Source organism: Candida tropicalis (genome assembly GCF_000006335.3).
Source record: "Candida tropicalis MYA-3404 genomic scaffold supercont3.1, whole genome shotgun sequence".
NCBI lineage: Eukaryota > Fungi > Ascomycota > Pichiomycetes > Serinales > Debaryomycetaceae > Candida > Candida tropicalis.
Window position 1 is genome coordinate 2,352,886 of NW_003020038.1, and position 22,594 is coordinate 2,375,479.

Here is a 22,594-nt window from a genome sequence, read left to right on the forward strand (position 1 = left end):
AAATTGAAAACAAACTTGAAGATAATTCTGAGTAACCTAAATAAGAATACTTAAGAAAGAATAAATATACACCAAAAGGCACGACATTTTAAAATACGAAGCAGAACCTTCATAATTGGAAATATTAGTAGGCCCAGTTGTGTGAGACAATGAATTCGATTCAAATGATCCTTTGCTCAAAATTGAATATTTCTGCCCATAATCTAATATGGCTGTAGAAAGTGTTGAGTCACTATATGGTTTCACAGTAACTGAAACATAATCTACATGATCAACTTCTTCACTTTGGTTAAGCCCATCATCTTGACCGATATTATGATTTTGATTGACATCATTACCTTTTTCAATTTCATCATGTTGATCATTGATTTCAGGATTGGAATGAATAAGTGTAGTATGTCCATCATTGTCTTCGACTTCCGGTTTATCAGTTGCTATTCCATTGACTCTAGTAGTGTGACTTAATCCAACATCGTGGTTTTTTCCACATGAAATTGCACCACAATCACTCAATGAACTCTGGATAACTCCCATCTTACTGACAATACTTTGACTAGAACTAGTCAATGAACAACTTGAGGTACATTCTGTAACCATTTCTATGATTTCATCAGTTAAATATGAAGAACCACATGTAGTACATACAACGATTACATCAGTTTCATTACCATCTTCATTTATAGACCCTCCAGAAATTGATAATGTGCAATCAGAAGAACACTCAATGACAGTAACTGTTTCATCTGCCGGAATAGTAATGGCAACGGATGTAGGATGATAGCTAAATGTCAGTGAATCAAAACTATAAGATTCAGTGGTACCAATACCAGATGTTGATAAGCTCTCCTCATTGATAAAGCTAATTGAAGATATAAAACCATCAACTTCAGTAGAAGCACCGACAAGTGCCCCATCACTGTAGATTGGACCAGGCGCAGCCAAAGAACCAGGGTATGTGATATTTTCATATTTAGGAGTCATCGTACTAAATGTACTAGTTGTTAAAATGTATTCACTAGATTGTGTAATTTGTTCAAGGGCACTTGATGAACTAGCAGATTCATAATTATCAACGCTAACGTCATCTGATGAAGTAACGGATTCAGAAATATCAATACCAGGTACAACAGTTGAAACATCATCACTATTAGTAATATTGGTTGTCTGGAGTTCATAATCTATTGCTGTTGAGCCACTGACATTATCAGACAGTGTAATTGGATCCGCGGCTGCAATAGAACTGGTATGTAGAATGATGACACTAATCTCAGTGGACTCACTATAACTGCTGACAACACTTTCTTTACTATTGTACTCAATGTCATCGGAAGTACTATCTAGTATATCATCCAGCAAATCAGACAGCAAATCAAGCAGGGATGTCTCAACATCCGTCAAAGTCGTTAATACCTCATCAGTAATTAAAGTGCTGTCCAATTGTGTCAGATTATGGATACCACTAGATAACGGCAACAATTCCGAGCTTACGCTATCACTTGGGAACAATTCATCTTCCATAATACCCCCAGAAGTGAAAATTATACCTTCAGCAGTAGTGTAAAAGTCAGTCAGTTCATTGCTGAAATCTGATACCAAAGACTCATTCACCTCATCAACATTGGTGCTATATGTAGCTTCTGTAATATCATTTGTAATGAATTCATCATCGCCAGGATCAGTTGATTGAGAACCATCGACTTCGCTTTCAGTGGTTTCACTTGACAAATGATCGGAAACAACCAAAGAACCTCCTTGAAGACTGGTACTATAGGTAACCGTTCTCATCAGAATATCATGACCAATACCATTACTCTGAGAAAGCGAAATTAAAACTTCCACAACTGTATCAGTTCCACCATGCGTATCAGTTTCAGTGTATGTTGTAGGTTCAAAAAGATTGGAATCTATCTCAGTTCTAGTAGTCAATGGATTGGGTGGGTAGACAACGATCACAGTGTCAGTACCGCCGTGAGTATCGGTCTGGGTGGTGGTAGTCAACTCTTCAACAGTGTCAAAACCAGTAGTGGTGATGGTAGGATTGGGTGGGTAGACAACGACCACTGTGTCAGTACCGCCGTGAGTATCAGTCTGGGTGGTGGTAGTCAACTCTTCAACAGTGTCAAAACCAGTAGTGGTGATGGTAGGATTGGGTGGGTAGACAACGACCACTGTGTCAGTACCGCCGTGAGTATCAGTCTCAGTATATGTAGTAGGCACAACGGCATCAGCCTTGATTGTGGTATATGTGGTAAATGGATTGTGGGGGAAGATGATCACCACAGTGTCAGTACCACCGTGAGTATCGGTCTGGGTGGTGGTAGTCAACTCTTCAACAGTGTCAAAACCAGTAGTGGTGATGGTAGGATTGGGTGGGTAGACAACGACCACTGTGTCAGTACCGCCATGAGTATCAGTCTGGGTGGTGGTAGTCAACTCTTCAACAGTGTCAAAACCAGTAGTGGTGATGGTAGGATTGGGTGGGTAGACAACGACCACAGTGTCAGTACCGCCGTGAGTATCGGTCTGGGTGGTGGTAGTCAACTCTTCAACAGTGTCAAAACCAGTAGTGGTGATGGTAGGATTGGGTGGGTAGACAACGACCACTGTGTCAGTACCGCCGTGAGTATCGGTCTCAGTATATGTAGTAGGCACAACGGCATCAGCTTTGATTGTGGTATACGTGGTAAATGGATTATTGGGGTAAAGGATACTCAAAGTATCAATTCCGCCACATGGTTGTTTCCTTGTCACTGTAGTTAATTTTGGCACATCTTCAAATAATGTCGTCGTAAATGTAGGATTTTGGTGTTGAGTTTTGATATAGATAGTGTCTACGGAGTGAGATTCAGCTATTTGTGTAAATGTGGTCGCTCCTTTATCATCCCAACATGTAGTGATAGTAGTTGTGGTATGATATGGTTCATCAACAATTACTGTAGCTGTGGCTCCAATTGTTGCCGTAATGGTGGAATAATATGTAGATACACCAAGGTAAGATGTGGTTGTAGTAGTAGTAGGTATAGGCACGAGTACTTCAATGGTTTTTGTAAGGTCTATTTCCGGATCATATGGCAAAGTACTAACGGCAGTGGTTGACTGAGTGCCGGTTCTAGTAGTAACAATAATAATGGCGCCATCACCCAGTGGAAGACTATCTTGATAGGATTTCCAAGCTTTTTTCATCGAAGCATCATATGTAACCCCATCAGCCCCAACATATTCATTTGTGTACAACATGGTAAAAATATCACTGGCAGTATGAGAAAACAAAACATCAAAAAATGGGCGATACCCTTCTGGAACTTCATTGAAAGTTATCATAATTTCTTCTTCAGAACATTGTGTAGTATAAGAAAACGATTCTGCATTCATTGGTTGATTCCAAGGATTCAACATATTGGTAATACCAACATGAACAGAATCACAATCAATGCCGAGGCCTGCGTCAGATGACGCGAGTCCTAATTTGCCACTTTTATAACCATTTGGACTATCAGCACTAGTTAATAGATGTGATATTTTTCTTAGTGAAGGAATAATTCTACCATAACTAAGTAAATCCGTCGTCTTGGCAGGACTTCCTTGAAAATCAACATCAATACAAAGATCTTTCGAACCATGCTTGAAAGTGACTCTATTCTCACCAGTGGTGAAACTATTAGAATTTACTAAGTCTGTATCTGATCCTGAACCACCAACACCAAAAGCAAACGGGAAAGTAATTGTACCAAAAGCTTCAATGTTTGGGTTCAATTTCTCACTAACAGTACATTTGATCGAGGAAAATGTTGTGAATAACTCACCTGGTTGGAAATCACAGATTGCATATGTCACACCCCCTGCAGATAAAGTAAAATACGATTGAGCAGTGACAAACTTAAATACATGTGGTAAAACTAAACCAAAAGTATCACCAGGTCGAGCATACGCACCATTTAAATTCCAACTTAATTTAGCATGCCATGTTGGATTCGATGGACCTCTATATCCATATCCAGCATCTGTAAACGTCAATGAATTAAAACTGGTGAAGACATCAGATAGTTCTTTTGGAGTTACTTCAGAAAGAAATACTAATAGTAGTAAATATAATCTAAAAACGAACATTGATTCAGTTGGTAATTTTCAAAAATAAGGGATCTAAGGTATGACAATAAATACCACAATCAAAAAGAAATTTACAAACAAACACGAAGAATAGTCTTCCCTTATATATCTTTAAATATAGTAAGCTCGTCCTGTTCTATTTCTTTTTAAGTGTTATTTTTCTTTTACTTATTTATTAAACCATTTCTTTTGCTCAGCAAACTTCCAAATAAAGTAAATTATAACTCAGATTAACAGGTGAATGAATAGACGAAGGTTAACGCTATCATAGAATGCCATGAATAGACGTTTTTCTTTTTTTTTCTTCTTCTCCTTTTTAGTTACTTATTTCTTGACGGAATTACTCAGATTGTTGAACTTATTATTCTTTCCTGAACAACACTAATACACTTGAAATATAATAATTGGTTTTGCTTGAAAATTATAAAGGGTTTCTTTTGATTTTTCACCATTGATAATAATATGGGATAAAAATAGATAATAGATTCAACCAAGACACGCCCGCCTGACCATTAAAATTTCTTGATTAAAACAAAACATCCTGAAATCGGGGGATACAAATTAGTAGACCTTTTTTAGCAATGTTCTGCAATATATTTTTAAAATTCGACTCATTCAGACATCTGCATTAAATAGGGCTGAGAATTGGATTTTTATACATCCTCAAACAATGTGCAAATTAAAGGAATAATATATTAGACAACACGTATAACTTGTAAAATAGGTTTATGGAATGTATATCATTATCAAGTACATAGATTAGTAGCCAAAAAATTTTTCTTTAAAAACGTGGAGAATATGGTTCTCTATTGGATTAAAAAAAAGCATCATTTTATTTTATTCATTCATTACCTATATGTTTAATTTTTTTTTTTTTGTTGGTTGATTTTTGTTGATAATAATATATCGGTATATACACTACCTTTTCTGTCTTTCCTTGCAGATATTACATCATGGATTTGTATCTTTTTTTTTGTGTTTGGAGTAAAATTTAGTATAATTCATGTTACAGTTTAAAAGGATAATAAGAGTAACAACAAATAGCTTTTTTTTAGTTAGGAGAACTTTGCTGTTGTTATTGCTCTTTGCGATTTTTTATCTTATAGTGGCGTTGTCACTTCTGACGAATTGAAAGATACTTCCCTCGCTCAAATGCACAATGACACCATTGCGATAGCCAAAGTACATAACTCTATGAAATCAAGCATACAAAATTACATAGGTACAACGATGATTGTAGCTTAAATTTCAACAAAGGTTACCTTGTTTTATTTGTTGAATGAAAATTGGTATGCAGTATTTTGATTTATTATATGGACTCAGTGTCTAATCTAATGGCGTCTAGTTAATTGGTGGTTTCGGTAGAGAAACATTTTTTTTTTTTTGATTATCAAAGTTCAAATAAACTATATTAATAAATAATAAAATGATAATGATGCTTATTTGTTTTTGTCTTTACTTAATCGAAGCTAATAAGGATTCCTGCCTTGCTAAAGTGGTGATTATTCTTTCCTTTTGAATTACCATCAATAAGTCCAAACTGGAGAACTGCCAGAAGACCCTTTTGCATGAACATGCAGAAAAACGCAAGTTTTGAAAGAAAAATTACAAAAGAAAGGACTAAGGGTTAATAAAATATCAAATATTGGTGAAAATCTTAGAAATAAAAAAAAATTGTATGATTTATTGAATTTTTACATGGTATATTTTATTTTATCGTTTCTTGAATTGATATTATTCCCACCTAATTTTCTATCTCTTGAGTTTCATATTGTAAGACAAAATTAAAGAGCCAATGAAGTTGATATGATTTGTAACAAAGTGAATTGTAAATTATATTCGTTAGAAAATGCTTTCATAAGTCATGGTGATGTCAACTAAGAAAATATATATATACAGATATGTATATATTGATGTTTTTTTTCAATACTATCCAAGAAATTAAACAATATTGTTTCCACATTATTAAAGTGATAAAGTGCAATTTGTTTTGGTATTTGCCGAACAATTTAAGATCGTACTTGAAGTTATGGACATTTTTGTTCCGTTTTTAATCAAAATTCAAAGAAGCAGGTTGAAGTATTGTAATACTACCCTCTTGGGTATAGCGTAAATTAATTCCTAATTAGGTTCTTGAAATGAAATCGTTGACAAGAAATTGTTGGTCATATTATATCTTGAGGTCCTATATAGCTATAGACATACAAGAATATTTTTCTTTTTCATTTAATCACTGTTAGACCTTTGAGTCAGAGTAAAGGGATAAGCAATTTTATTAATCTTGGTACTTCGAGTATTTTCTTTTTTGTTAAATTAATATTTTAGTTCATTCTAATAACGTTCCTAGAATGTAATAACAGTTCAAGCAGATCATGATCCTTGACATTGTATTTCATGAATGGCTTTATTTATTCAACAAAGAATACAAGACAATTCCTAAATAGTTATTTTAATTAATAGTATTGATGCTTGTAGTTATAGTATTGAAATTTGTAGAAGAATGAAGGAATAACAACTTGTGTTTAAAGCTACCGTCCGATTTTGCCCGTTGGATGATTCTGGTAAAATAATATTGCAAAAAAGAAAAACCACCACAAAGACTTCAAGTTTTTCTGAATATTATTATTTCAATTTATGATCTTTTTTTTTTTACTTAATAATTATTAGTGTTCATTCAATTACAAGATTATGTAGGTTTTATTTTAATTTTCGTCAAATGTATAATTATTTTGCAGTTTTCTGTAGGCATTGGTTATAGTTTTCGTTTGTATAAGTTGAAATTAATACTGTTGCAGCAAATTTATTTCCTAGTGTGAGAAGTTATTGGCTTATTTAAAACATGTTGAAATTATTCATATCAACCGATAATTTATAGTTAAACGAACCTTCCTAATTTGCTCATACTAATATAAAACACACAAATTTTTTATTTGGTTACCTATTGTGAACTGTATTGGTGGACAAAGACCAAAATTGTTGGCTTCTTTAATACGCTAGATGAAAGGAAAATGACAACTTGCAAATAAGCCTGTCCATTTTTGATTTAGTCTCACGCTTTCAACAATTAATGCACAAGTATGATATATCGGGGTACGTCTAGAAGTAATCTCTTGGGAATGAAAAACCTTCTAGATTTACATTGACATTTGTAATTCTGTAAATTGAGGATATATTTGTCAGTTTGAATGTTTCATAGAAATAGCGTAATTCAATTCTGTAAAGTTAAAATACTTTCAGCTGCAATGTTTTTTTTTTTTTAAAAAAAAAAAAAAAAAAAACTAGAGTAACTTATATGGATTAAAATTGCAATGTATACCATGATGTTGTGTAGAATAATAACCCCTACTGTTTTGTTATTATATGGGGTAAATGTTGCAAAAATAGTTTTTTTTTTCAACATAAATTTGCACCAAAATGAAAGTGAAAACAATATCTTTAGGAGAAACACACATTTAAAACTACCATTTGTATTACAAATCTAGATTCAAGAGCCAAAATTTCAGAAAATCAAATATGCTTCACTTGTAACATAAAGCAGAAATGTTCCTTGTTATAATGGTCTACGTTAAGTTTACTGCTTAGCCTGTGAAACTTAATTTTGTATTATTTAGAAAGAGGTACAAATGATTTTGGCGAAAAAAGTATCAAGTTCTTCTTTCCTTAATACACTGGATAAACATTTATTTACATGTAATGCATGCATACTTCATCCATTGATAGGATATCACGTGTATACTAACGTGAAGTAACTCTAAAGAGTAGAAAGTAGTGAATTTGGTATTTTGCCATTTGGGTGTACTTTAGCAACAGTGGTAGTGTATATCGCCCAAAAACTTTCTTTTGTATAAACAATTATTCGAGTCTTGTTGGTTGGTTTATATTGACCATATTTAATTCGATGAATAGATATCTCAATCCCATTAGTTAATATAAATCAAATAGTTTTATTCCCATTTGCTTGTTCTTCTTGGAAAAAACAATCTTTTGATACCAATATCAGAAAATGATCTACCACCAAAACAAGCCATGATACGAAAAGGAGTAGAAGAAGAAAATTTTTCTTTTTTCTTTTTTTTTTTTTCTAATCTCAACCATCAATTCAATTAGGACAAACCTATACTCCCATCAATTATTGTACACTTTGAATACCACAATATGTCTAACCCGTTAACATCAGATTCACTTAGAGATATAATTGCAGCAAGATTACAGGCAAACTTGGTTCAAGTTGAAGATATGTCTGGTGGCTGTGGGCAAGCATTTGCTGTCATAATTGTATCACCTGTATTTCAAGGTAAAAACAAATTGGCAAGACATAGATTAGTCAACACTCAATTGAAACAAGAAATAGCGAGTATACATGCATTCACTCAGAAAAGTTTTACTCCTGAGGAATGGATTTCACAAGGCGGTCAACTATAATTTTGTTTATTCTTCGAAAGCACGAAATTTATTTTAATATTGTACAAAAAAAAAAAAACAAAGTTCAACCTATTTATTCTTAATTAATTGCATTAAATATACATTCACGGCCGTTTTAGACTATATTACGGAACTTTTGTATTGAGTAACGAAATTTATCACTTCATCACTATTGGAAAAATCAATCAGCTTTATTTCGTTAATGAATTCCTTGTATTCTCTGATTGTGATTAATTTCACTGCTTTAGTACCTTCAGCATCAGTTTGTATATCCAGCGACTCATTGCAGGTACATCCAATGATACCAACTGTATCTCCCAAAAACTCTTGTCTATAAGCCAACTCCATCATAAACCTACTGATCAGCATTTTGGAAATTCTATTTTCAACTACCAATTGTTCCATAAATCGTCCCTTGGGATCATCAGGAAAAATAGGTATGGAATTAACTGCACTTTTTTCTTCTTCTGTTTCTTCAAAAATATGTCCGTCTTGCCAATTTTCAAATTTCCTAACGAACGTTCTTGAATCTAATCCGGGGACAAGCAATCTTCTCTCCCATCCTATAGTTATTTTATCAACTATTTTCATCCACCAATTAAGCAAAGCTGAACCAGAAATTAAATGTTTCCCAGAGTTTAATGATGAATTTGGAAATAAATATTCTTTAGCTGGTCGGGTGAATATGTAAAGTTTGGTGGTACGTAAAGGTGGTAAATTTCGATACTCGATATCAAGATGTCTTGGAGGAAGGTCATTGTAATATTTCAACGATGAATAAGCTTCTGGTAATTGTGAACATAATTTCTTCAATCTGAAGTATGGGCTTGGATTTTCCCGTGGAGTAATTGATTTTTCCTTTTTGGGTCTAATTCTATAATCATTATAATCAATCATGAATTTCAATACTGGTTCCAATATTTCATTAATTTTAAATGATATTTTTTTCAAACCAGTGGTGTCACATTTGGATACATAAACAAGTTTATTGATGTGATCTTCATAGATCTGTAAGTACACAAAGACTTCAAGTCCCAATATGATGACATTTTCATGCAACAATGAATAAAAGTGACGGATTTTAACTGTATCTGGTTTAAATGTAGATTTTGAAATATGGATAGGAGAATTCACATATGCTGGATTGGTTTGGAAATACAAGTTTTCATAGAAACCATCCTGAGGTAGAATTTTAAAAACAATTGAGTCGAGTGACATGTTAGTCCTTCTACTTTGTTCAATGTTCATTGCCGGAATGAATAATTCAACAAGTCCATCAACAACAACAACAACAACAACAAGTCCAACAACAAGAGGTTCTCGCGTTCGTCAACCGTGTGCGAAAAGAAAAAAAAAAAAAATCTTTCCCAAGTTTCACTGAAGGAAAAAAAAAAAAATTACCATCAATTGGAAATAGCATATCTTTATTCATTTCATCAGGTTCATCTAATCTATACATCGACATCAAACTTGACATCATGTCTGCTAATGATATACTTGACGTTTTAAACATTCAACGAGATGAATCATCGCAACAACCCGTTAGAAAGAAACAAAAGACTTCCGGATCAACTCCCACCGCACCGGATGGTAAACAATTAACAGGCATGGCAAGAGAATTGTACAATTTGGTTGGTCCAAATACACCACCTATAAATATTAACTCGAGTAATTATAATTCAAATAAAGAGAAATTTAAAAAATTTAAACCGTCACCCTGGACAAATATGCAATTCAAACCAAAAGAAGGTATTGTATTAAACCATTGGGTAAAAGGGTCCAAGGAATTATTAGAAGAAGAACAGAAAGAAGGAGAAATAAAACCGTATTTTTTTGAAAAATTCAATGTCAAATTGGAAATCCCCGAATTTGTTGATGAAGAGACTTTTGAGAAGTATATGAAAGAAATAAAAGAATATGAGAAGAAGTTGAAAGAAGAAAAAGAAGCAAGAGACAGAGAAAGAAAGGAGAGAGAATTAAAAGAATTAGACGAAAAGAAGAAGAAGCAACAATTACTTCAAAGTAAGCAAGAAGAAAAGAATAACAAGAAGCTTAGCAAGTTGCAAAAGAAGGAAGACCAAAAGAGCAAAGATAACAAGACTGATGACCAAAAAAATGGACAAGATAACAAGGAGGAAAACAAAAAGGATGATTCAACAAAAGATGAAAAAGTAGACGAAGAAAAGAAAAAAGAGTCAAAGAATCTGGATGATTTTGATAAGAATAAACAAGAGATAACAACTGAAGCAAGCAAAGACAATATTGACAAAAAGTCAAATGATGGACCTAAAACGGATTCCACCAATGAGAAGGAAAAGAAAGATGATACCGTGAAGGAAAAAGGAGAAGAGGGCAAAAACAAACCAGAGGAAGAGGAAGATGATACAGATCAACAATGGACATATCAAGAAACAAAACATTTATTCGAGCTTTGTCAAGCATTTGAATTAAAGTGGCCCGTAATCCATGATAGGTTTCCAAATCCATATCGTACAGCTGAAGATTTGAAGGAGCAATTTTATAGAATGTGCATTAAGATATTAGAGAACCAAGAGAGTAACAACCAGGCTTTGATTGATTCCCTTCGAGCATATTCAAAACCTCGAGAATTGGAACGAAAGATATATCTCGAAAACTTATTAAAGAGAACACCTGCCGAGATTGCCGAAGAAGAATCGTTAGTAATTGAAGCAAGAAGATTTGAGTTGGCAGCAAAGAAAATGTTGATGGAACGTTCTAATTTGTTGTCATTGTTGGATTCACCACAATCAACCCAAAATGTATCTCAATACCAATCGTCTCAAGGTATTACAAATCTTTATAATAATTTATTGGTATATGACAATCGCCAAAAGAAGAAATTAGCAAGTAAACACCCACAACAGCAACCACAAGATCCTGTACCTCCACCAATTCCACTTGTTGCTTCGTCTTCTATTAAAAGAGATCGTAGTTTCCAGACTCATTTGCAACAATACTTGTCCAGTTTATTAAAACAAAATCACCACACAAACCCTACTATCAAACAAGAAGCAAATGCAATACAACAATTATTGATGAAGAGATTAACACAAAAAGAAGAAGAAGCCTATGGTGTATACTATCATGGCACTGAAAAGTTAACTCCTGGTGTAAGCTTGCGATCGCAACAAAAGTTGCCGGGTTTAAATCAAAGACAATCTATTTTAAAGTCTGTTAATTTGATTTTAGAAGAAATGGATATTCCTACTGCCGGTGGAAACAATTGGAAACCTATTATGCCAACACGAAAAACCATGAGTAAATATGATGAATTGATTAGATCTGTAGTGACATTGTTGGATGTCAAAAAGGCAAAGGATAAATTGGAATCGGAAATTAAACTTATTAAAAGCCAAAGAGGTCTATAGTTTGACAATGTATATTATTGATGCATTTTTATTATTTATTTTTTGACGTTTCTTCTGGAAAAGCTTCCAATAGTGCTAATTTTCGTTACGATACGATACAAATATATCTGCATGAGTTTGAAGTGTTTCCTCTAAGTTTATTGTAGTCAAACTATGGAACCGGATCAGGATCCATCCGACGTTTGTGTGTGTCATATTTCCAGAATGTTGGTGATGTGGAAGTCGGACCGTAAAGCCTTATTTAAAAGGTGTTTCCGAAAATGACAAAAAAATTTGTCCCATTAAGGAATACACGGAAATGCAAAAAAAAAAGAAAAACATAGGATCGGATCGGAATTATGAAATCTTGGTCGTGTTGTTCTCCAAGTCTAATTAATATTTCAAGCGCCATACATCTCCACGTTTTTATCTTTAATTTCAAATTGTGGATATAAATAGAGACTAAATTGTCGTTGTATTTTTTGTTTTGAATTACCTTCATACATATATATATATATATATATATTGTTTCCCGAATATCCATTCATTACTTCAAGAATCTTAGGTTTTTGCATTTGATTTGACAATGACAGTTAGTACATCATTATCATTAACTAATCTTTTTAAACCAATAACAATTGGTAATGTCCAACTTGAACATAGAGTTGTCCACGCTCCAACTTCTAGAAAGAGATCAACAAAAGATAATTATCCTACTGACTATATGATTGACTATTATAAATCACGATCAAGAACACCTTCTTCTTTACTTATTTTTGAATCGTGTTTAATATCTGAAGAAACGGGCTTGATTCCATATAAATGTGGATTATGGAATGATAAACATTGTCTTGCTTTGAAGAAAATTGTTGATGAAATTCACGAGAATAATAGTTATGTTAGTATACAAATTATGGGAAATGGTAGAGTTGCCAATATCCCACTTATGAAAAGCAAAAATTTGCCAATTTTAGCACCATCTGCAAACTATGCCAATGAAGCTAGCGAAAAATTAGCTCAAGAGTTGGATTACCCTGTCCAGGAAATGTCAATTGAACAAATTCATAAAGCACAAGATGATTTTGTCAAAGCTGCCATTAATTCTTTGAATATAGCTGGTTTTGACTTTGTTGAATTACATGGTACTTCTGGATTTTTGATTGAACAATTCTTATCTCCTTTATCAAACAAAAGAACAGACGAATACGGAGGTAATGTTGCTAATAGGGCAAGATTTCTACTTGAGATTGTTGATAAATTTATCAATCATTCTGAAATTGGTAGTGCAAAGACTGCATTACGTATTGCACCATGGTATAGTATTAATGGGATGACCTATCCTGATGAAAACCCTGTTGAGAATGGTATGGCTTATCAGTTTTCAGAATATATTTTGCAACAATTGGAACTTAGAAAGAACCAAGGTAATGAATTAGCATATGTTTCTATTGTGGAACCAAGAGTTTCAGGAAATGGGGACGTGGAGCTGTTTGGGAATAAAAGTAATAATGAACTCATTAAAAATTGGTCTGGTAAATTAGTTCGAACTGGTGGTTATGCTACTAATTTTGATGTTACTAATCCCCTAGCAATCAAATCTAATAATATCATCAAGGATGACAATGGTGAAATTATGCACTATTCCAGTTTAATACAGGATGTAAATAATGACGATAGAACATTGATTGGGTTCTCAAGAGCATTCACCAGTAATCCGGATTTGATTGACCGTTTAAAAAATGACTGCAAATTGGAGTATTATGATCGTCCAACTTTTTATACCCAAACTGGGGAAGGTTATTTGACTTTTACAGATCGAGATGGAACTGTTATTACTAAGTTCTCAGAAGAAGAGCTTAGTCAAGAAGGTAGGTCTTTAGCATAGTTACATTATAATAGAAGATTTTGTTTATTTATTGACTCCATTCAGATAGTGGTTTAATTAATGACGTAGAATAGGCATTTCTATCATGTTTGTGTTTACTACATGTGGTAGTTATTTCGCGTTGTAGTTCGTGTAGGGGGGAGGCGCGCGCGTCACAATTTTTTTTTTTTTTTTTTTACTTTTTTTTTTTAAATTCACTTTTCTGTATTTGATATCACTCTTCTAGTTCTTCCTAAGTGAATCATTGTACCAGACATATCATTTATTATCAACTTCATGAATACAATAATACAGAATCTTTATACCCATATTTTCCTATAATACATAGCAATAATTATCAATGAGTCAAGATCACATATCGGATTCCGAGAATGACGAGAATCAGGACACATTAATCATTGACAAGAAATTGTTGTCAAATCAATTACTACAACTAACGCCAACCAAAAGAGAGGTGACGCGGAAACGACTACAAGAGTTGACTAATATATCATTCGAAGTTATTGATGAGACTAAACAATCTACAAATGAAGACCTACCCGTTATTAACGATCTACTGCCAAGTAATAATGACATTAATGAGGATAGCGACGAGTCAGATATGGATACATTAGATTTGATTCGAAGACTACCGCCAAAAGTAACTTCTAATATATCAAGAACTACGTCAATCTCACATGATAGGGAACCTGAAATTCCAGGTACTACAACAAATACCACAACTCACGACGATCAAGAAAATGAACATCATCTACAGTCCTATTTGAATACAACAAACTCATATATCACGATGTCAGGACGAAGTTTGAGAAAGAGAAATTTTGCAAGTACCCATCCATACCTTGCTGACCAAGCGCATTATTTGGGTCTATCAGATATCAATTATTTAAATGAAATCTATGAAGAAAATCATCAAAATTTGGAGGATGTCGTCAGATATTTGAATTATAATTACATAAAACTTAAAGGAAGATACCCAAAGGATGAGAAGTATAAGAGTAAAAGTTTCTACACAATAATCAGTCGACAATCTCACATTGCGCAAGAGAATGAACGTCAAGAAGAAAAAGAATCACAGAGTAAAGTTGACAACGATGAGCATCCAGAGAATAGTGACCTAGATAACGAGGATAATGACGATGAAGAAAACAACGAATTTACATTACATGGCTACAATTCTCAAGATTATGAAACTGATGAATCAAGTAACGAGCCGGATGATCTGTTGGAAAAATTTAGACGACACCATCCTATGATTATTGATGATGATGACATCGATCAATCGGACTCGGACTCTGATAAGTCAGAAGCATATGTTCAAGTTGGTGGGAAATTTAGAAAAGAAAAGAATGCATTAAGAGGTGTGCTACCAGAATCTGCTAAGAGATTGTCAATTTATACGTCTGCCAAAAAACTAACACGCAAACAAAGGCAATTTGACAATCTAGTGAAGCCTAGGAAGGGTATGGCCGTTAGGAAGACGGTAAGAAGACGGGCTAGAGAACGTGATGACTTTAGTGGATTTGTTGATGATAACATTACTTATGATACTAACAACGAGCTTTATCACGAATTATATGATCAACCAGTTGAAATTGAACCATCTGTTGCACAAAATTTTCATTCTTTTGATAACAGTGATCCGTTTTCTGATGCTTCTTCATCATCAGAGGTTGATGAGCTGGATCACGACAGTGATCTAGATATATTTGGTGTTAATGGGACCGTGGCTGTTGAACCTGATGAAGAGCTATATGCTGGTGATGTTGCATCTAACCTGGATATGATACCGCCAGTTTATGAAGTTTTGGACTCTTCAGATGTCGACAAGAAACAAAGTGAATCATCAGATGTATTTGATTTTGAGGTTCCAGAAGGTGACTATATCAATCATATGCTATCAACGGGTTCAAGGGGTAATCTGAAGGGTAAAAAGCGTCAGCTGAATGGTACAGAACCTAGAATTTCCAATTCAAAATATTATAAAGCGAATGCAAGAAGGAACCCAAGATTATCGAAAAGTTTAAAAAGTTTAAGTTCAGGTGCACGAGAAAGCTCATTTGGTGGCTTGCATTATAGGAGCAGAAAGCCCAAGAAGAATGACATCACAAACTATTCAGGTATTTGGTCTTCTGGTAAGAAATCTAAGACATCAAGAAAATCGCTGGATGACTCTTATAGTAGGTTGCGAGTTAAAAAAATTTCAATGCCTAGAGATCTCCATGAAACGAGGAAATCTAAATCTTCTATCAAGACCAGAGTCAAGAAGCATAATATAACTATGCATAAAGATGCCAGAAACCAAATGACTAGACGTACTAGAGATTTGTTTGCTAATGATTATTTATTCCTGAGAACTCCTGTTCTATCCACTACGATATTTGAAGCTGAAAGTAAGACGAGATTTGTTAACAATATGAATAGAACTATTAATCCTTCGGCTCCACAAATTGCTCCCGAGCTTCTTTTCGGATCGCAGCCAATTTTCGACCATGGTTGCTTGTTAAATGAGATTAACCTCAAAAAAATCACTGATTTAGCAAGTGGGAAATTTTATCAGATGAATAAAGATTCCGTTACCATTAATGATTTAGGTGAGCCGGTTGTTCTTACATTGGTAGATATCGACGGGTCAACTTTGAGGTATGAAAAATCATTGAACAATTTAGCAAAAATTTTCAAAAATGGTCAAATGGCTATTGAAAGTATAATGATGTTGTTCTATACTACTATGAAAGACTTTTTGATATGGAATTTAATACTTCAAAGAACACCAAATCCTAGACAGTGGAAGTTAACTCAATTGTTGGTATTGAATATTTTGAATTGCAATACATTGACATCAAGCATGATAAAAACCATGATCCCTTATTGTTTACTCTTGCAATACACAATGGCAATGATTTCTCAGCTCAATGATTTCAATGCAAATTTTGATTTGACACAAGTTAGTGTGAGATATTGGCATTTATTTTTTGACACTTTCTCACTCGACACATTTGAATCATACAACATTGATACTGGGGCAAAACTGAAAGAGGCAGAATCTTTCTTCATCATGTGTGCGTTATTAGACAATGAAAAGAAATGGTGGTCTACAATTTCTTCAGCCATAGAACTGTATGATCCAATGGATATTAACGTTCTATTAGAAGCAGTGTTTTGCATAAGTTCTATTCCTCAGAATCATCTTTCTTGGAACCCACTACAGTTAGTGTACCTGAAAGCAGACTATTCGACATATCCAGAATTTTATTACAGATATCTCGAGATTGTTTATTTAATGAATCAGAGAAATAATTGGCCCATTGATGAAAAGATTGTGTTGCAAATTTATGCCTCGATCACTGTGAGAAAGTTTGCTAATTTTCCTGACGAAATTGGATTTCCTGAATTAATGAGTAAAGTTTCAACAAGACTGGATATACCAGGTGATACTTTTTTCGAACAATTCATGCAACTATTATATTGGTATATTTCAGGATTATCAGATCCATCAAAAGTTAAAAGATTGGTTACCAAACTATTTTCAAATAACAGTTTTCTGTACACCGATGATCACGAACACCGTATCATGTTTACCAATAGATTAAATTTTATCATCTTGTTGGCTCTGGTTTCGAGTGTTGATTTGAAAACCCAATTGACGAACTTGCTAGCATCCACTCAACTGGTAAATGATATGAAATTCTTAAAATTGGCTGCAAATGGAGTATTGACATTAACAGAAATATCCATGTCTAGGAAACTAAAATTACCAATTGAAGGAATATCTCTGGTAGTCCAATGTTGTATTTGTAATTATTTTACAGGTATAGGTGTTTTGAAATTTTGGAACAAATTTGTAAACTCCATAAGAGATTTATTGAGTGAGTCGTTGGATTACGTACCGCATATGGTTCAGTTTTTGGCATTATCGAAAGTTATAGATGGCAAGAATATTCCTGATAGGATTAACACTGATATTTTCCAGCTCTACTCCATTATTGCAGCATCTTTGGTTAAACAAAAACACTTGGTGATGCCTAAATATAGAAAGTCGATAGAACAGTTAGAGGAGTGCGTTTCTTTCCTTCTTCAGAAACAAATGGGTCGAATTCCGTTACCAAGTGTCAATGAAGAAAGCAAGGTGGTTGATTTGGTTGAAATTTTGATTTCTATCTGGGTTCTGTGTGTTTATTTGTTAAACGGGAATTGGGAACAACTAGTTTTGCAGACATTTCCGTACACGGGAAACCATCAGCTGCGTGAAAAGTTCGTTCTATATTTCTATGCGAATATCTTGAAATTCTATGATTTGAAAACTTGTCAAGATATTGTAACTACATCAGTTTTGAAAGACTTGGTAAGGTTCAGTCCCTCTTGTTATTTAAGTGAGTTGATGAGAAAATTAACCAAAGATAAATGGGATCTCTTTGTTTTTCCAAATAATGATAATATCACTTCTACGACAATTGAAAATTCGAGACACACTGTTATCACGTCCATAATTAGGAATATAACGCATTCACGTAAGTGCAGTAAAGTGGAACAGCGATTATTCATTCAGGAAATACTCACGACCTTGAATTCCGAATTTGAAAAGTATTACTCGTCTACAAAATATAAAGTATTCTGTTCCAGTGTTGTCAAAGAAATCCAAAAACAGTGCGACCCGGATATTGTGGATGAATCCACGGTACATAACTTGGCTTCAAGAGTTGGTATACTGGAAAATGAATGGACTCAATTTAAAATAAAAAAATTACCTTTGAAGCAGAAATTACAAACATTTGCTACTGAATTTCATAATGCGCTATATTTTGGAGGTGATTATGTGTCTGTTCTTGAAAAATTCACGTTTGGAGACGGGGTTGAATTGATTTACCATTTGGTTTCCATTTATGCACAAGATATACTGATTGGGAATTCTACAAAGTGGAGAATAATACATGTGTTCTTGGATTTTTTGGATAGTAATATTAGATGTTTCAAGTTTCATATATTAAACGTTAATTTTAAAAGATTCTTGAGATTGCTTATGGAGCTACCAACCATCATGTGTCCTATTTCCATATCTGACAAATTTTTCAGAATTTCCGCCATGAGATCAATATGTTCAATTTTAAATTTTTGTAAAACATTATTCAACGGGTATAGTGACAGAAATGAAATCCAAGATATGTGGACTTCATTCAAAGGAACTTCTCGACAGGAACAGTATGAATCGCAAAATTTGGCATGTTCTTATTCTTCATTTAAGTTATTGGATATAATCGATGGTGGATTTTCAAATGAACCATCGTTTGAAGACATCACCCAGGACAATTTGGACATAGCCAAAAGAATGTTGATTTCGGAGACCTTCCTTCTTAAAACCAATATGATTGATTCTGAGAATAGAACACTTGACTTTGATTTTGTATTTTAGATTGCATATATAGGTTTATATTAGTATAGTTCTTAGATGAACTCTGTCAGAAGAATGTCAAGCATCTATGCATGTTCCGTCAATCAGTATACAAATTACGTGCAATTTCATTATAAATCCGACATAATCTGGATAGAACTTTCTTCCAACATTGGTTATTTAAAGAGAAGAAGTATTCCTCAATTAGTTCGATGTGTTTCGCTTTAGTGGTGCTATTAATTAAAATTTCATTGGCCCATTTCATCTGATTCATGGAATTCTTTTTGCTCTCCCCTCCCCCACATTATTTTTCCTTTATGCATAAGAATTTAATTGCAGCGCAAAGTTTATCGGAAAAATCACCGCGGATTTAAGATTGAATGGAAAATTGGAGAAAAAAAAAAAAGAAATAAAGAAGAAAAATCTCAACAGATCCCTGCCCAATATGATCAACCATGTATTCTTTTTATATCGCCACCAATTACCATGTCACAGGGAACTCAAAATGATTTAGACTTATTGATAACATCATCGTCATCATCATCACCATCGGCAACACCTAAACCAGAATTTCAGAATATTAGACATGAAGTTGAATTTGAAGGAGAAATCTTAACCATAGATTCAACTAATTGGAGGTTATCTAAACTATTAAAGCTTCAGATTTTAACTTCATTTGCTGTATTCATCTTATTTGGATTAGCCGAACAAACAGTGGGTACGATTCTTCCAAAATTACAAGACCATTACTCTATTAATGATATACAAATTAGTTTCATATATTTTTGTTCAGTGACTGGTTATTTGGTCACCGCCATGGTTAATAGTATCACACATGATTATTTGGGTATTCGAGGAGTCGCTGTACTTGGTTCTACTTCCATGACGCTAGCATATTTAATAATTTCGCACAAACCTCCGTTCTCTGTTTTCTTGATTTGTTACTTTATGAGTGGAGTTGGATTTGGGACATTGGATGCGTCTTTAAATACGTGGATGGGAAATTTAACAGATTCAAATCAATTATTGGGTATTCTACATGGATGTTATGGAGTTGGTAGCTTGATTTCTCCAGCATTGATAACTTATCTTTTATCCAAGCCGGAGAATCGGTGGGAATGGAATAATTATTATGTCGTTTTGAGTGTAATTGCAGGATTGTGTTTGACAGCAGTGATTTTGACTTTCTTGTATGAAACTCCTAAGAAGTACAAATATATGGCACAATTGCGCCATGAAAAAGCCAAACAACCAAACATAATGGAGATGGAAATGGATTTGTATAAAAATAGTACCAATGAACAAGAATTTGAAGTTGAAGTTGATGACTTTGAAAACAATGGTTATTCCGATAATAATGATGACGATAGCCATACTGCTAGCTTTACACAAACGTTGAAGTCACCATTAGTTTGGTCATTTGCTATCATCCTATTTATTTATGTTGGTGGTGAAGCAGCGTTCGCCGCCTGGATGGTTTCATTTTTAACAAGAATGGATATATTAGATTATGTTGGGGCTTCTCATATGGCAACAACTTTTTGGTGTGGAGTAACAATTGGTAGAATCTTTCTTGGATTTGTTACTGCTCATTTCTTTAGTACAGAACTATGGGCTAATTTTGTGTACATTCTTATCTCATTTATTGGTTGTGTGATGTTTTACCTTCTAGCGTTCACTCATTGGACAGTTCTTTTGTTTATTGTGGTGTTGATAACCGGAACTGCAGTCGGTCCTATTTTCCCTACTACAATTGTCTCACTGGTCAATATCTTGCCTGTCAAATACCAAGTATCTGGAATTGGATTTATTTGTGCCTTTGGAGGTGGTGGTGGTGCTGGAATGCCGTTTCTTATCGGGCTTTTAGCTGAATCAAGTGCTGCGGGTCTCCGCAACTATCCACTAGTTATCAGTGTTATGTTTGGTATTCTTCTAGTAGTATGGCTATTGATAATGAGAAAGTACTCCAAGAATTATAAGCGAAATAATTTATAGAAATCTGAAGAATATACATACTTACTACTATTTAACGCATATACAACAAAAAAATATACTAAGCGAAAACAAAACAAACCGAAAACAATGTAAACAAAATCTAAAAAACGAAAATACAAACTAATTGTTACATAACAGTAAAAACTTTGAATCCAACAACTAGTAAAAACAAAAACATAACAAGAAAAACACTAATAAATAAAAGAGAATGATTCAATTTTAAAACATGATGGATAATACTGTGAAAATAGCGACCATCCATGAAGAAACTTGAGCGAACGATGAAGAGCCTTCATAGGTAGAGACAGTAACCGAGTTGTACCCAGATGCCGATGCTTGTGGAACGGATGTAGAACCTTGTGGGGTAACAAAACTACTTTCAGTACTAGTAACCAAAGTAGATGGTGTGACTCGACTGGTGCCCACGGTTCCTTCAGTAGTAGAATCACTTGTGGTTGGAGCTCCTTCAACACCAGGGCTGGATGCAGATTCCTCAGCAGTATTAGTATTAGTAGCAGTAGTAGTAGTAGTATCTGGGTGGTCGTTACCATCTGTAGCAATCGAAGCAACAGCATCCTCAGAATGGGATGTGTCAACATTAGAACCAGCACCGGATCCAGAACCAGATGGTTGAACAGTAGAAGCGGCAGTGTTTGGTAAGCCATCGGTTTGTGGAACCTGTTCAGAAGCGATGTCACTTGGAGATCCTGTACCAGAAGGAGAATCAGCAGTTGGTTGTGGACCTGAAGTGGAACCAGCATTGTTATCACCACCAGATGATGCAGTGGAAACAGAGGAATCAACATTACCTTCACCTGGAACATCTTGAGATTCAACTGGCGTTTCACCGCCTTCAGTTGATGGGTTTGGAACAACAGTTGTTTCGGTGGTTTGGGAGGTAACAGTAGTGGTGAATCCTTCTGGTTGAGAAGTGGTATCGTCACTATCGGACGATGATTGTTGTTGTGGAGCACCTTCGGATTCAGTTGGAACGTTACCACCTTCAGTTGATTCTTGTGGAGCACCTTCGGATTCAGTTGGAACGTTACCGCCTTCAGTTGATTCTTGTGGAGCACCTTCAGTTGATTCTTGTGGAGCACCTTCAGTTGATGGGTTTGGAACAACAGTAGTTTCGGTGGTTTGGGAGGTAACAGTAGTGGTGAATCCTTCTGGTTGAGAAGTGGTATCGTCACTATCGGACGATGATTGTTGTTGTGGAGCACCTTCGGATTCAGTTGGAACGTTACCACCTTCAGTTGATTCTTGTGGAACACCTTCAGTTGATTCTTGTGGAACACCTTCAGTTGATTCTTGTGGAGCACCTTCGGATTCAGTTGGAACGTTACCGCCTTCAGTTGATTCTTGTGGAGCACCTTCGGATTCAGTTGGAACGTTACCACCTTCAGTTGATTCTTGCGGAGCACCTTC

At 34.4% G+C, this 22,594-nt stretch overlaps 8 protein-coding genes across 8 annotated transcripts; 5 read left to right on the forward strand and 3 right to left on the reverse strand. All coding sequences in view use genetic code 12, as the record gives it.

Annotated features, from left to right (window-relative positions):
* Positions 1–36: 36 nt before the first annotated feature.
* Positions 37–4,107, reverse strand: CTRG_01030 (uncharacterized protein; the record flags this gene model as incomplete). The annotated part of the gene is made up of 1 exon (XM_002546202.1): positions 37–4,107. One exon carries the CDS (start codon positions 4,105–4,107, stop codon positions 37–39), a length of 4,071 nt encoding a protein of 1,356 aa, XP_002546248.1.
* Positions 4,108–8,262: 4,155 nt separating this feature from the next.
* CTRG_01031 (uncharacterized protein) lies at positions 8,263–8,529 on the forward strand (the record flags this gene model as incomplete). The annotated part of the gene is made up of 1 exon (XM_002546203.1): positions 8,263–8,529. The coding sequence occupies one exon, from the start codon at positions 8,263–8,265 to the stop codon at positions 8,527–8,529; it is 267 nt and encodes an 88-aa protein (XP_002546249.1).
* A 120-nt stretch (positions 8,530–8,649) lies between these two features.
* RTT109 (H3 histone acetyltransferase) lies at positions 8,650–9,777 on the reverse strand (the record flags this gene model as incomplete). The annotated part of the gene is made up of 1 exon (XM_002546204.1): positions 8,650–9,777. One exon carries the CDS (start codon positions 9,775–9,777, stop codon positions 8,650–8,652), a length of 1,128 nt encoding a protein of 375 aa, XP_002546250.1.
* A 230-nt stretch (positions 9,778–10,007) lies between these two features.
* SWC4 (Swc4p) lies at positions 10,008–11,918 on the forward strand (the record flags this gene model as incomplete). The annotated part of the gene is made up of 1 exon (XM_002546205.1): positions 10,008–11,918. The coding sequence occupies one exon, from the start codon at positions 10,008–10,010 to the stop codon at positions 11,916–11,918; it is 1,911 nt and encodes a 636-aa protein (XP_002546251.1).
* Positions 11,919–12,483: 565 nt separating this feature from the next.
* On the forward strand, positions 12,484–13,782 carry CTRG_01034 (uncharacterized protein; the record flags this gene model as incomplete). Its single annotated transcript, XM_002546206.1, has 1 exon — positions 12,484–13,782. One exon carries the CDS (start codon positions 12,484–12,486, stop codon positions 13,780–13,782), a length of 1,299 nt encoding a protein of 432 aa, XP_002546252.1.
* Positions 13,783–14,122: 340 nt separating this feature from the next.
* MMS22 (Mms22p) lies at positions 14,123–19,192 on the forward strand (the record flags this gene model as incomplete). Its single annotated transcript, XM_002546207.1, has 1 exon — positions 14,123–19,192. The coding sequence occupies one exon, from the start codon at positions 14,123–14,125 to the stop codon at positions 19,190–19,192; it is 5,070 nt and encodes a 1,689-aa protein (XP_002546253.1).
* Positions 19,193–19,657: 465 nt separating this feature from the next.
* On the forward strand, positions 19,658–21,166 carry CTRG_01036 (uncharacterized protein; the record flags this gene model as incomplete). The annotated part of the gene is made up of 1 exon (XM_002546208.1): positions 19,658–21,166. The coding sequence occupies one exon, from the start codon at positions 19,658–19,660 to the stop codon at positions 21,164–21,166; it is 1,509 nt and encodes a 502-aa protein (XP_002546254.1).
* Positions 21,167–21,357: 191 nt separating this feature from the next.
* Positions 21,358–21,990, reverse strand: CTRG_01037 (uncharacterized protein; the record flags this gene model as incomplete). Its single annotated transcript, XM_002546209.1, has 1 exon — positions 21,358–21,990. One exon carries the CDS (start codon positions 21,988–21,990, stop codon positions 21,358–21,360), a length of 633 nt encoding a protein of 210 aa, XP_002546255.1.
* Positions 21,991–22,594: the final 604 nt, after the last annotated feature.